General features: G+C 45.5%; 2 protein-coding genes across 7 annotated transcripts in view; both read right to left on the bottom strand.

The window, feature by feature from the left end:
- DMC1 (DNA meiotic recombinase 1) overlaps window positions 1-9621 on the bottom strand; it is a 44935-nt gene extending 35314 nt beyond the window's left edge. Inside the window, exons 1-2 of one of the 2 annotated variants that reach the window (XM_050917591.1) lie at window positions 9335-9621; window positions 495-585 (exon numbers count right to left, since the gene is read on the bottom strand). In XM_050917591.1, coding sequence (XP_050773548.1) covers window positions 495-551 — 57 coding nt within the window. In that variant the 5' untranslated portion in view covers window positions 552-585; window positions 9335-9621. Of the gene's footprint in view, window positions 1-494; window positions 586-2848; window positions 3016-9334 lie in introns of those variants that run through there. The other variant, XM_050917586.1, reaches the window with a different exon arrangement.
- An 85-nt stretch (window positions 9622-9706) lies between these two features.
- FAM227A (family with sequence similarity 227 member A) overlaps window positions 9707-14376 on the bottom strand; it is a 55604-nt gene continuing 50934 nt past the window's right edge. For 4 of the 5 annotated variants that reach the window (XM_050917210.1, XM_050917211.1, XM_050917212.1 and 1 more), the window contains one exon: window positions 11034-13302. In XM_050917210.1, the coding sequence (XP_050773167.1) occupies window positions 13018-13302 (285 nt within the window). In that variant the 3' untranslated portion in view covers window positions 11034-13017. Of the gene's footprint in view, window positions 10390-10926; window positions 13303-14376 lie in introns of those variants that run through there. The other variant, XM_050917223.1, reaches the window with a different exon arrangement.

Raw genomic sequence — 14376 nt, 5'->3', positions numbered from 1 at the left:
AGAAAGAACCAAAAGAATTTCAGCATTTCCTGTTGTCCTCATATTGTGTAACCACCTAGAGAAACAGTCACCAATCATGCTGAGAAACTCTACTAATGAAGCAATATTATGATACTCTTCCTTCTAACTCTCTACTATAGCGTTTCTCAACCTTTTTAGACTGAAGACCCCTTACTCAGAGTCAGATTTTTGTGATCTCCTCACATTTACTCTAAGAGTAAAACATGTACTGATAACAGTAAGCCTACATAATTTATTTGGGGGTGTGTGTTTCAAGAGGTTGACAAAGAACACTTGATCTTGAAGGATAAGAGTGTGCAGGGCACAGGGGAGCAAGATTTTCTTTGCTTTAGATTGTAATCAAATTTATCACCCTGCAACCCTCCAATTTTCTTTCATGATCCTGCACCGAAGAAACATTGCTCTTCTACAAAAAATTATGCGTGATGCCCTCAGACAGAACGTAGACATATTTCTTCACAATCCATAAATACCTCATCATCCTGGTACCCTAGCTCTTCTTGCACCACTTGATCCTCCATGGCTTTCATTGTGAAAGAGCAGGCAATAAGGCTTCAGTCAGTACTAAAAAAGCAAACGAACACACCATCAGGGTGGAAATACATAAAGTAATTATAAAGTACTCTTAATAGGAGCTCAATGGCATAGTGGCATCTTGATGTGCTATCACATAAGAATCCAAATTCAGATTTTAAGGTTGGTCCTTCACTACATGTACCAGCAGGGGCTGGATGTGTTGCAGTGGTGCTTAGCTCCCCAATAAAAGAGGAAGAATCTTGTTTTTCTCTCAGAAGATTCCCTCTGCCCAAATTGGCTTAGGCAAAGTTTCCCTTTCTGGAGGGAGCACTGATGTGACAAAGAGCCTTCCTGGCTAGAGGAAATGGAAATAAAGGAAGAAAACTTTGGTGTAATTTCAGAGTTCTTTGGAACTAAAAATAAAATGGAATGACTTATGTTACTTTCTAATGAAAAATATTCAAAGAAGTTGTTTCTGAAACATCTCCATATGGTACCACAATATACTTCTTTTCTCTAGACCAGGGGTCGGCAACCTTTCAGAAGTGCTGTGCTGAGTCTTCATTTATTCACTCTAATTTAAGGTTTTGCGTGCCAGTAATACATTTTAACATTTTTAGAAGGTCTCTTTCTATAAATCTATAACAGGGGTAGGCAACCTATGGGCATGTGTGCCGAAGGCAGCACGCAAGCTGATTTTCAGTGGCACTCAAACTGCCCAGGTCCTGGCCACCAGTCTGGGGGGCTCTGCATTTTAATTTAATTTTAAATGAAGCTGCTTAAACATTTTAAAAACCTTATTTACTTTATATACAATAGTTTAGTTATATATTATAGACTTATAGCAAGAGCCCTTCTAAAAATGTTAAAATGTATTACCGGCACGCGAAACCTTAACTTAGAGTGAATAAATGAAGACTCGGCACACCACTTCCAAAAGGTTGCCAACACCATAACTAAAATACTGTTGTATGTAAAGTAAATAAGGGTTTTAAAATGTTTAAGGAGCTTCATTTAAAATGAAATTAAAATGCAGAGCCCCCCCAGACTGGTGGCCAGGACCCAAGCAGTGTGAGTGCTACTGAAAATCAGCTTGCATGCCATCTTTGGCACGTGTGCCATAGGTTGCCTACCCCTGCCAGTTATGAAAATTTAGTCATCTGTATCCATTTTCCTTTAATATATTAATAACAAAAGGTGAAGTATTTCCCGAAGTAACATGAACAAGCCCCTTGCCCCGCACATACTGGAAGAAAAAATAATATAAAAGGGAATGGGCATGTTACAATCCTCTCTCTGTACTTTTTAAAAATAAATTCTCCCTTCACTGTCCTGAAATGCATATAATCTTGCATTCCTTGCATTCAAAAGGGCAAGGGGACTGCTCCCCTTTGGGGAAATGGCAATTCAAAATTGGCAGAGTAGGCAAAGCCAGGGCTGTACCTTCCTATTGGTCAGCAAGGGATGTAGGGGGAACTATACCACACCCTATTAAGAGGTGTAGCAGTGTAGACACTCCCCTTCTCTGGGGAGCCTTCCAGTGCTGCTGCTGTGATAATGTGGCTCTGCCCCACAGCCAACTTGGAGTTATACCTAAAATCTTATACAGACCAACTAAAAAAAATCAGGCACAAATGCACCCAGAGGATGGATTTATCTTGAAGGATATGTTTTGTCTTTACGTGTGTGTGACATGTATTATTGTTTATCTTGCACAATGAGATAAGGAGGGTTCCAAGCACACGGGACATGGAACAGGGCATGGAGACGGGAGATAAAGAGTTGAGACAGAATGTGGGGCTGTGCATGGGGTTGGGGGAGCCTTGAGAAGTATGCATCCTTCCGTTATTACTCCAACCCTAACCAGAGTTACTGCCCCGCTGTATTTATTTCGACACCTCCCAAGATACGTGTTAAAGAAATAAAGGGGCAAATCCTATTTGTCTTCGCAGGGCATGTTTACACATTACAGCAGCTGTGCCACCACAGTACTGAAATGTAGACACTTCCTACGCCAATGGAAGGGGTTTCTCGACTGCTGTCCTTAATCCACCTCTCCCAGAGGCTGCAGTAGGGTCGATGGAAGAACAGCTGGGGTTACGTCGACCTAACCACACCATGACGCTGGCTACGCAGAGCACTCGCCCTAGCCATAGCCAGGCCGAACTAATGTTCAGTGAGCCCGGGACTCAGCCGAGCAGACGCCTCAGCTGCGCTATTTGCCTGCGCGGGGAGATAGGCCGGAAGCGACGCCTACGGAACTAGCCACTCTCAGCCCCACGGCAGTAGGCGGGACTCGACCTCCGCTCACCCCAAGCGCAGCCCCCGCCGCCTCAGAGATCATCCGCCCCACCCCGACCGTTATTCGCTGTGCGTTGCCAGGGCGGAGCTCGAGTCGCCTCCCCGTTCCCGCCTCAAAACTCCCGCTAGAAGGGACTGACGCTGAACTGAGGAGACTGCTGCGGTTACCTAAACGCGCCCGTGCGCAGGCGCACTGGTAAGTATCTAACGCCCAGAGCTGTCTGCGGCGGGCGAACGGACCGTACCACCTCGATAGAAGACGGTTAGGACTCTACCACGGAGGAGAGGGGAAGGCCGGGAACCGGTAGAACGTTATTCTATATAAGGGCACACGTTAAAGTACGTCCTCTCCCTAGGGCTCTACTCATTAATGGAACGATCTGTATTCAGCGCCCCTGTGAGAGTTTCGAGATATGAACCGGTATCTGATGTTGAACCCCCCAGCCCGGAATGGTAGCGTCGGACTCGCGGACTGCCACGCGGCGGAGCTAGACTGTACCATGTCAGGGGAGAGGGGTGAGTGCGACATTCATTCTCTGCCTCACCGAGGACCCGCCCGTGCGAAGCCGGGGGGTGACGCTGCGCCCCCCAGTGGCGCCGGGAGGCGCTCGGAGCCCGGGCGGGGCTACAGATCCCGCCTGGACTGAGCTCGGCGCTGCAGCCGGGGGGCGGGGCTGCCTGTAGGGGCCTTTGGAGCCTCCCAGCGCCGGGGGCTGAACTGGCAACGCGGCAGCCCGAGGGCTCCGTGCGGTTCCGGCGGCCTGTCCGGGGCTGTCGATGGGCAGGGGAGGAGGCGCCACCGTGGGGCCTGCGGGTATTGCTGCTGCCCGGCGCGGTGCCTGGCCCGGGTCATTTCTCCCCTGCTGGGGCACCCGCGTGTGACAGCCCCAGTCCGGCAAACAGCGGCGGGGGTGAGACTTGTGACACAACCAACCCTGCCGCGTCCTAGTCACTTCCCAAGAAGAGGCGCTTTTGAGGCGCTGTGGTGGTGCAGCCATGTTGGTCCCAGGGGGTGTGAGACACGGTGGGTGAGGTAAGAGCTTGTATTGGATCAACTTCTGAGGGTGAAAGAGGAGACAAGCTTTCCAGCTCCCTTCTCTTGAGACCTTCAGCTCTGGTGGAGTGAAAGCCCTTCTCTTTCATCAGTAGAAATTGGTCCAGTAAAAGATATTCTCACTCACCTTGTCCCTCTTTTACGGAAACTCATTTTATCAGGCCAGAGGGCCACTTCTCCACCCTTTCCTCCTAACCAGCTGCTTTTCCAGATTCTCAAATGGGAATTATCTTGGTTGATATTTTCATACAGGAACTTCTGACAGGCCTGTTTGCTGCTCATTTGCCGGTGGTTGGGCCAGACATCGTGCATTGGCACATACATTTATATTTAAAATTGCATAAAGCTCTAATATTTATATGTAACATGCAAAGTACACTTAAACTTTTTTTGTCTTCAAAGCATTTTAATAAACATTAATTAATCTTCAGTACCCTTGTGAAGCAGGCAGGTATTAGCTTGATTTTACAGATCAGCAAATAAAAGAAGAAAAGATAAAGCCAGTTTCTGGGTACTCCAATTTTTGGCTCCCAACTTGACACATATTAGACTCATAGGCACAGTTTGACTTCTATTTTTGGGGGGACAATAGGGGAGCAAATTCCAAAGTTTCTTGAGGCTTGCAGTTTGGGGGACAACACCCCCACCCCCCAAACCACATCCATGCTTAGGCCTGGTTTTCAAAGGTGCTTTGCACATGCAGCTCCAAATAAGGGTCATGGTAGTTTCAAATTAGGCAGCCAAAAATTGACATGCAAAATTAAAGACCACTTCTGACCATGTTGATGTAAGTAACTTGTATAAGGTCACAAAAGGCAGTGTCTGAGGTAGTCACATGTGTGATCCATCAGCTCATCCTGCCTTTTCATACCATCAAAGCAGTTACAAACATTGTACTCTTACCTGCCTGGATAAATGAAGAGAAATTACTTGTTCAAGTTCAGCTTCAAGACTGCAGTTAATATTGGTTCACTATAATTCCATAAAATATATCCCTACCACTATAGGTGTGATCAATGAAAGGGGAGGAGGAGTTTGCTCCCTTTTATGAACACTCAGCCAGCCAGTTAGCTACAAAATCCCTGTTAGTAGCTGTTGTCTACTTGCTTTACCTGTAAAGGGTTTAAAAAGCCCATAGGTAAAAGGAAGGGAGTTGGACATTGTTGTCAGAGGTGTGTTGTCGGATGCTACCGGTGTGGTGCTCTGCTCTCTCTCCTTGTTGGTATCACTCGGCTGCGTGCGTGTGTTCCCTCTGTGTGCTGCCCCAGCTCTGCGCAGATAGCTGACACAGCAGACCCGAAGAGAATCCCCAATGACCACAGAGTCTAGTAAGGTACGAAGGCACGTCGGCCAGGTTTATTGCCGTATTGGATACAGTAGTAGTTCCTCTCAGATTGTTACTCTACAGGGCATACTGCAAATATGTACCCACGGTCAATGGACGCGGCGCAGTCAGTGGCGGGACTTTCCACTGCCCCCCCGGCCGGACAAAGACATCGCCCCAAGGATGCATTCTTATACACAGGTACAAACAAGTTACACATCACTCCTGACGTATTGAGGTACAACCCTTCTACGTAGCAAGGTACAACCTCTCTATGTAGTAAGGTGCCGCCTCTCACCTTGTACATGTTGGTTCGATCAAAACAACTCTATCCATCACATTACCCTTTCACCCCATGTCATTGGGATGGGTCAGCCTGTTCCTTGTTATCTGTGTGGAATGTACAAGCATGTGAATGTTCTGATCTCTAGTGTTCAGTACCTTTTAGGTACGTATCTTCTTGCAGCATCAGCCCTTTCCTTGCCAGCTTCTGTGAGCAGGGCCTGCCTCTGGCTCACAGCTTCACTTTGCTTTATGTTAGCAAAGTCTTGGCCATTATTTTAGTTCAGGCCTCAGGCCTCATACTGGGCCTTTATCAGGGCCTTCACTTACTACAGGCATATGACCAAAAGAGCCAATGGGAGGACTAGAACTTTTTTAAATTAGGGGGAAAAGCTTTCCTGTTGTCTGTCTATTGTTGATCTCCAGAGAGGGGACAAGTAGGGACAGAGCTGAAACTATGCTGTAAAAAGCGTTAAACCAGGTATGAAAAACCATCAGATCATACCTAGAAACTACTTACTGAAATCCTGTTTATGTAAGTAGATCAGGAAATATCTAGGAAGATGCAATTAAGTTTATTTCTTTGTGGCTTATGAACTCCTCAGTGCTGATACCCAAATGCTTTTGTTTTGCTTCTAACCATTAAGCTGGACCTCAAGAAAACCATACTTGATGCTTAATTATTATATTTGCTCTTTTTAAATCTAGCAATAGCCTAAGTTCCAGCTGTATTTTCTTTCTTTTTGTTTTTAATAAAGTTTTACCTTTTTTAAGAACAGGATTGGGTTTTTGTGTCTTAAGAGGTTTGTGCATGTTGTTTAATTAGCTGGTGGCAACAGCTGATTTCCTTTGTTTTCTTTCTCAGCTCTTCCCCGGAGGGGTGGTGGTGAAAGGCCTTGAGGGTTTCCCACAAAAGGGAGGAATCCAACGTGTGCCTTCCTGGGTTCAAAGAGGTTTTTTTGCATTTGGTTGGTGGCAGCATCTACACCACCAAGGTCAGTGAGAAATTGTAACTTTTGGAGTTTAATACAAGCCTGGAGTGGCCAGTATTAATTTTTAGAATCCTTGTGGGCCCCCACCTTCTGCATTCGAAGTGCCAGAGTGGGGAATCAACCTTGACAACAGGAAAAGAATGGCTACAGATCAAAGCTGCTGGCTTTAGTTATGGTGAGATTTTTTGAAACCACCTGAGTAGAAAGAGTACAAATCCCAATGACTTTCAAGGTACTTTTGAAAATACCACCCTCCGTCCCCGAGGGTGTAAGAGTGCATGTAGGCATTTCTAATATTTGCCAGTGAGAAAATGAAACATGGAAAGGCAAATTGTGATCATCTTCCTCAGTGGGAGTGTGTGGGTGCTCAGCACTTTTGAAAATCAAGCCATGTATTTAGGTACCTGATTGTGGGTTTAGGAGCCTAAGGCTGTGGCTACACACAGAGCTCTTGTAGAATAAGCTATTCCCTATCTGGACGCTTCCAGAATAACAGTGACTTTATTTTGAAATAACTACTTTATTCCAGAATAAAAGTGAGCTATGTGAGCAATTGCATCCCACGAAGTGGGTATTCACACATGAAAGCTCATGCTCCAATACATCTGTTAGTCTAAGGTGCCACAGGACTCTTTGCTGCGTTTATGTGAGCAATGTGTCCATGTGGGGGAATTACTGTATTTTGGAATAGCTAAATTATACCATTAAAACTGGGTTTTTTTTCTGTGTGTAGACAAGGCCTAGCTTTAGTCTCCTATTTAAAAAAAACTTGGCCTATTTTCCTGTTTATAGATAAGCTCTTCTAGGAAGCAGATGAGTGGATCAAGCTAGAAAGGATACCAGTCATCCCAAAGTGCTGCTAAAATGATAATGTTGATACATAGAACTTAAACTTTACATCTTCAAAGTGCTATACAATCCTTAACTAAGCTTCACACCACCCTTGTATGGTAGATAAAATCAGGGCCACCCAGAGGATTCAGGGGGCCTGGGGCAAAGCAATTTCAGGGGCCCATTCCATAAAAAAAATTGTAATACCATATTCTCATGGGGGCCCCTGCGGGGATGGCGCAAATTGCCTCATTTCCCCCCCACCGCCGCCCCTGAGCGGCCCTGGGAAAAATAAATCTTCCGCATCTCAGCACAAACCTAGTTTTGAGAGAACTTCTTTGCAAGGTATCACTGGTTCTCAGCATCAGCTAGTGCTAAAAGGCACTAAAGCTCATTAAAAGGGTTGGACAAATATTTTCCGTCAACTTTTTCTGGATCGAAAACTAGGGGGTTTTAAAAAACAGAAAAAAATCACGGACAATGTCTGCTTTCCTTCAAAATTTGTTGTGGTTTTTTTTTTAATTGAAAAGCTGAAATTAGTCTGCCAAAACCTGAATATGGTTTGGGGTTTCAGAAGTGTGTGGCCAAACATTTGCTGCTTGCTGTGTTTGATTGTTTAAAGAAACAATTAAAAAGAAATTCTGCTTAAAAAAATCCAAAACTTTTGAACCACTTCAGCTTGTGACCAAACACCTGAGCCCATCCAGTCAGAGATTTTTCCAGGTTTCTGATACTCCGCTGGCTTCCTTGACTCATATCTGTCTCCATAACTTTGGGTTCATTTAGGTTAAAACATAAGAACAGCCATACTGGGTCAAACCAAAGGTCCATCCAGCCCAGTATTCTGTCTACCGACAATGGCCAATGCCAAGTGCCCCAGAGGGAGTGAACCTAACAGATAATGGTCAAGTGATCTCTCTCCTGCCATCCATCACCACCCTCTGACAAACAGAGGCTAGGGACATCATTCCTTACCCATCCTGGCTAACAGCCATTAATGGACTTAACCTTCATACATTTATCTGTTTCCTAGAGACTGGCTCCATGGGGTCCCTCACAAACTGGAGACAGTTACTGTGGGTTTGTATTTAGTATAACTTATGTACATACTCCACGAACTGAGCATTTGAGCTTGTTCCAGAATCTGGGATGAGCCTATGTTGTGAAAACTGAAATGCTCAAAATAGCACATGCATGTGACTGGACACAAGATGCTAAAATTAAATTAACCCAGGGGTTGTCAAGCTGCGGGGCGGGACCCCTCAGGGAGTCACAAGGTTATTACTGGGGATTGTGAGCTGTCAACTTCCAGCTCAAACCCCGCTTTGCCTCCAGCATTTAAATAGTGTTAAATATACAAAAAAGTGTTTTTAATTTATATGGGGGGAGGTTGCACTCAGAGGTTTGCTATGTGAAAGGGGTCACTAGTACAAAAGTTTGAGAACCACTGAATTAACCCCTCTGAAGCCTCAGGGAATGCAGGGGAGGGGGTTCTCCCTTGGTAGGCTTGGGAAGGATATTGCTCTTTTCATGTGATCCCTCCCCCAGTAGCTAATTTTAAATGAAGCTACCCTCCCCTGACATGAATCTCCCTATGGTACTAAAATTAAATATAGGCTATAATTTGGCATTTGAGAAGTGAAAGGGATGGTAGCCCTAATGGAAAAGTTAACAGCTTGGCTCTTCTGCAAGCCTCAAACTGCTGAATGAACTTTAGAGTAGGAAAGGCTGTGCCTCTCAAACAGCCTGGCCCTGCCCCCTATCTGACCTCCACCCACACTCAGAATCCCCGACCCATCCTGCTCCTTGTTCCCTCACCGTCCCCCAGAGACCCCATCCCTAACCACCACCCTGGGACTCCACCCCTGTCCCCTGACTCCTATCTACCCCCCAGCTGAGTCCTGACAGACCTCCAGAATGCCCACAATCCAACCCCCTCCGTTCCCTGTCCCCTCCCCCCACCTCTGCCCCCTCCCTGCCCCCAGGACTCCCTGCCCCTTACCCCTGGCTCACCCAGAGCCTCAGCGCATCCAGGAGCGTCCCTGGACAGCTGCAGCGTGGCTCTGCCGGGGCCTGATCTCTCTGCTCAGAGCCGTGTGGTAAGGGGGTGGGGCTGCAAGCTCCAGCAGGGCCTGAGCTCCCTCCCCTCAACCTGGAGCTCGCAGTCCCGCCTCCTTACCGCAGAGCTCTGAGTGTAGAGGGGCTCAGGCCTTGTCGGAGCCACGCTGCAGTGCTGTCCAGCGACTCTCCTGGATGCACTTAGGCTCCAGGATAGGGATAGAGGCAGGGTCAGGCCAGGGAGGAAGCCTCAGGCATTCTTGTGGGGGCCCCTGCGGAGCCCAGGGCAAATTGCCCCACTTGCCCCCCACCCCGGGCGGCCCTGGATAAAATATTCCTATTTTATACAATGGAAAACCGAGACACAGGGCTGGATTCATTGCAGGTTTCACCAGCACAGAGAGCCTCCTGTCTGGGAGGGTCTGCAGCTGGCCAGCACAGCTCCACTACTGTATAGTGTTGGCAAGGGGATGCACTGAGTCTGAACTACAATGCCTTTCAGCCCGGGACCAAGCCAGTTTAGATAAAACAAGGAACAACTCAAATCTTTGGCAAAGAACCAAACTATGAAACTATTATATTCAGGTGACTTTTCATTCTCATATTACTTCCATTCTTGCAATGTTATAAAATTTTTCCAGCCCAGTTTTACAGATCAATGAGGTTAGAAATCAAACTTTTAAACTCAGAGTACTTCTGTGAACTGACTCTTCACATTTTTTCAGGTTTCTCTGTTCCTAACTGATGGAGAAAGCTTTAGGGTGGGCTGCCCAAAATATACGGTTAAGATGCGTATGAAGGTCTGAATGGACATTTATGTCAATGTATGTCGGGGGAATCATGAATTCTTGGTTGCTCAGGGTGCTGTTTGACTTATGGTTGTTTCTGGATGAAGACACTTCTGCAGACTTGAAGTCTTGTCAGAACTGAAGAGTACATCCAGGTGAGGGGTCAGCAATTGGTTCAGCTTCCTCATCTCTCCTTTCTCTGACAGCAATTGCTTCTCTTTTCTGTGGAGTGAGGAGGCCAGGGAGATAGAGAGAGAAAAGCAATATAAACTGTTCAAAGGTATTTAAGTATTAAGGATAGAAAAGATTTCTTAAATCACCTAGCGCAATCAAAGAAAGTTTAGGAGTGGATTTCTTCACCACTTTGGAATTGACGTTAGCTAACCCCTGTATCCCCAAATCCATAAACACTGAAAGCTCTGCATTCCACACCCCCTCCAAACTCACTTTCTTAATCACCCTGTTACCCTCACCAAAATTCATGATCTCCCTTTCAAAACACACTATATTCTTAAATTCCTTTGGATAAGCATTGGCTCACAGATCCCTCAAGCAATATCAGACAAACAGCACACTGCATCTCTGTATCCCCCTGGAATAACTAGCAACACAAAGCCAGCCCCACATTTCCTCATGCCCTAAAATGCCTCTGGAATCAATGTTAGGTAACAGGTTTCGCCGGTGGCAAACAAGGAAATCACCAGTTGGGTTCAGATCATCACAGAATATGGTAGAATGAAACTACACTCATTTTTGTACCTGAGGAATTCTTGCTTCTCCTTCCACTGGTGCTGGTCAAAATCCTTCATTTCTCTACAGTGTCTCTGGTGCACTCTTTTGAATGCATTGTCCAGACAGCGAATATGATTAAAACTCTGTCGGATCACATCTGCATAGGTTGGAGTGGACTCAATAGTTTGAAACGTAAAAGAAAAAATATTGTCTGCTTTGTTTTTTTTTTGCTAAAGGACATATGAGAGGAACAATAGGGGATGCATAAGTTAGGACTGAGATGAATTGGTAGAGCTGTAGCAGGGACGGGGGGCTCAGGACTGGAATAGCATAGGACTTTTACAGTCAGGATTGTGGCATAGTGGTAGAGCTTTATATCAGGGAAGTTAGGATTAGAATAGGGGATCTTCATGGCTAGGATCAAAGGAGCAAGAGTGGTAAAGGCTGAGCCTCCTGTCACACCCCAAGGCCCTCTCCCTTGGGAAGGCAGATCAGCATTGTGTATTGCTAATGCTGTTGCTAGCATCACAAAGCATTTTGGGGAGGGTCAAAGGTGTGTGAGTGGGGAGTGGAAGTTTCCTTTGCAGGTACGAGAGGTCAAGGAGGGGAGCGAAAGAAGAAAGCAGAGAATGGGTTAATTCAACACTGCATCTATCAAGTTCAGTCTGAAGATAAGAAGCTAACTCTAGCCCAAGGCCAGCTGCTACCTGCCAACACAGAAAGAGGGAAGTCCAACCACCCCAACCAGCCATGAGAAGAGAACTAAGTTGAGACACAGAGCTGCAGAGATAACAGTGAGAACAGTGAGAGTGAACGAAATGGCAACAGCAAAGGCCAACAGAAAGGAAAACAGTCTCCGGAGCCGGGAAACCAGGGAGGCCACAGCAAACCTGTTTGGACTGGTACAAGGAGCACCAGGAACAGAGGGCCCTGAATGAAAACCCCCACCTCAAGGAGCCCAGGACTTAAAAACCCTCCTGAGAGCTGAAGCAACTCGGAGAGCACAGCAGATCCTTGGATGGCCTGGGCCCGGACAGCACTCCCGTCCACTTTCCCCCCCCCCCCCCCAACTCTTCTTCTGACGTTACACCCAGACTTGGCCTATCTGGGTCGTGCGTGTGTGAGACCGAAGGTGGGTTAGGGCTTGGGGCATTAATAGTTTCTTTCATCCCGAGTGACATGGGAGTGTTCCCAGCCCTCTCTGCTATTATTTTATTATTTTATCAATAAAGCTTTAAAATTTAGACACTTGGTGTGCCTCATCATCTCCTCCCCAAAAAGATCCTGGAGCCCCAGCCTGATCAACTGGGGCCCCAGGCAGATTGGTAACGTAAATCTGTCACACTCCCTTCTGGCATTGCGCCCTTAATTTTTATAAGCACTCAAACTCCCAGTAGAAAAATATTTGCATTTTAACCCCAATCTAAATTTAGACAGCATTTTATCTCCCATTTTATTCAGGTGCTCCTTCCCACATTTTTTTCTTAACCTTCCTATTCTGTTAGTGAGAGCCTGTCATCCTGTCTCTGTTCAATGCAAAGCAATTCCCTTGAAGGTTACCACCAGTATGGTTATACATCGGCCAACTGGTGTGGAGCCAATCTGTAAATGTGTTCTTATACCACCTCTTCCTCAATCTGGTCTCTGGCAGTTCGAAGCCATAATCAACTTAAGGTCTGGTCCTGCAACTGAACAAAGTTCTGCAGCCACACAGACCAAGCCAGCAATCCACCGACTGGGGAAGGAGAGTAAGCAGACTCTGACCTTTCTCTGTTTTCCTCATTGAAGCGTATAAGAGGGCATTATAAACGTGATAAAGGGGCTACGGCTGGTTTATGAAGAGAGATTAAACTAACTAAATATGTATAACTTGGCTAAGCAACGTCTAGGGGTATAGGAGAGGGATGGCAGTCTCTTCTACAATAATATGAAGGGCATAAACACAAAGAGGGAGACAATTGTGTGAGATGGTCAGAAGACAGAACTAGAAGTAATTGGATGAAAATGAGTGGTGATTAATTCAGGCTGGCTTTCAGGAAACACAAAGTATGAGGTTTGTTAGCTTGTGGAATAGTTTCTCAATGGAAGGAGGGAAAGCCTGAAAGCTTGAGACATTTACTACTGAACACAGAAAAAATCCAATAATATGCTGTAAGAAATAATCCTGCACTCTTGGGGAATGGATAGAATGTGACCTAACAAGATTTTTCCATCTCTAATGTTTCTGAGGTGATCATAAGGATATGGTATAGGCTTGCAGATCTCCCTCCTGTGAATCAAGATGTCTTGTCCAGACTGTGGTTCAACATTATAGCTCTGGAGGAAGTGCTGAATTAGTGGGCTGTGTCCATTGATGTTAAAGAGATGCCAAGTGAAGTCAGGGCCCTGACAAGCTGGGTGTGACTGGAGAGGGGAAGAAACAAAAGAAAAGAGGCTATTAATTATATCAAAATGAATTCCAAAGAATAAAGCATGTAATGCCCCATATGATTCATATTCTGAGTGAAAGATAATATAACCATTGGAAATGCAGTGAAACCTGTCCATATAGGCACTACTGGGATTCCATTTTTGGTGTAGCTATTACAATAGGTGGCTGTGAAATAACCATTCTGGAATACATCATTTTTAATGTACAATAACTGATGTCGTTATAAAAACTGTACATTGGAGTGAAGAGACTTGATTTTAGTATTGCAAAGACCAAGCAGAATTTTGTGTATTAATATATCCTGCACACCAAATCAGCAAATAAACCATAACTCTACATAAAATAGGCCAGAGATACCACACACATCCAAAGAGTCTGAGGGTGAGTTTGCTTGCTGTACCCTGCATTTTAAGCATTCAGCTATAAAACTGTTCTGCTCTGAAACACCAGTAACCAAATCTGTCCTCAGATCCTGAAGCACAGACTGCTCACTTAAAGAATCAGCATGGAGACGTTCCTATCCCAACACCATTGTCTTCCCAACAAACCGACCAAACACAGCCACTTGGTCATAGAGCTGTTCAAATTCCTTGACAATTTTCATTTTATCTGAGACCTTCTCTAAGTGATCCACACTGGAGTTTTCAAAAGGAAAGTCAATAGATCCATTCACAACAGAATATTTCTGGCTGTTAGGAACTGAAACTTCCTTGATCAAATCATTTCCACACTCTTCAGTTACAGCAAACTGCTTGCACAGATTACCATGAGGATTCTTTTCCCTGTGAGTTTCTCTAAGCAACAATTCACCCCTCACAGAAATTCTGCCCTTACCCTCTTTACCTAGGGCTTGCTCTAAAGGAACATTTTCCTGAACAACAGACTCTTTCTGGGTCTCACTTACATTCAGAATCATTTCTGGCCCATCAGGATGATTTTTACACAATCTCCTTTCAGGCAAGCTCATAGACTCACTAGACAAAAGGTAAGAGGTACTTTCTTTCCCTCTGCAACTTTTCTCACAGTCACTGGCAACCTGCAAGTTG

The sequence above is a fragment of the Gopherus flavomarginatus genome, chromosome 1 (assembly GCF_025201925.1).
Source record: "Gopherus flavomarginatus isolate rGopFla2 chromosome 1, rGopFla2.mat.asm, whole genome shotgun sequence".
Classification (NCBI taxonomy): domain Eukaryota; kingdom Metazoa; phylum Chordata; order Testudines; family Testudinidae; genus Gopherus; species Gopherus flavomarginatus.
This window is presented reverse-complemented; position numbering and strand designations above follow the sequence as displayed.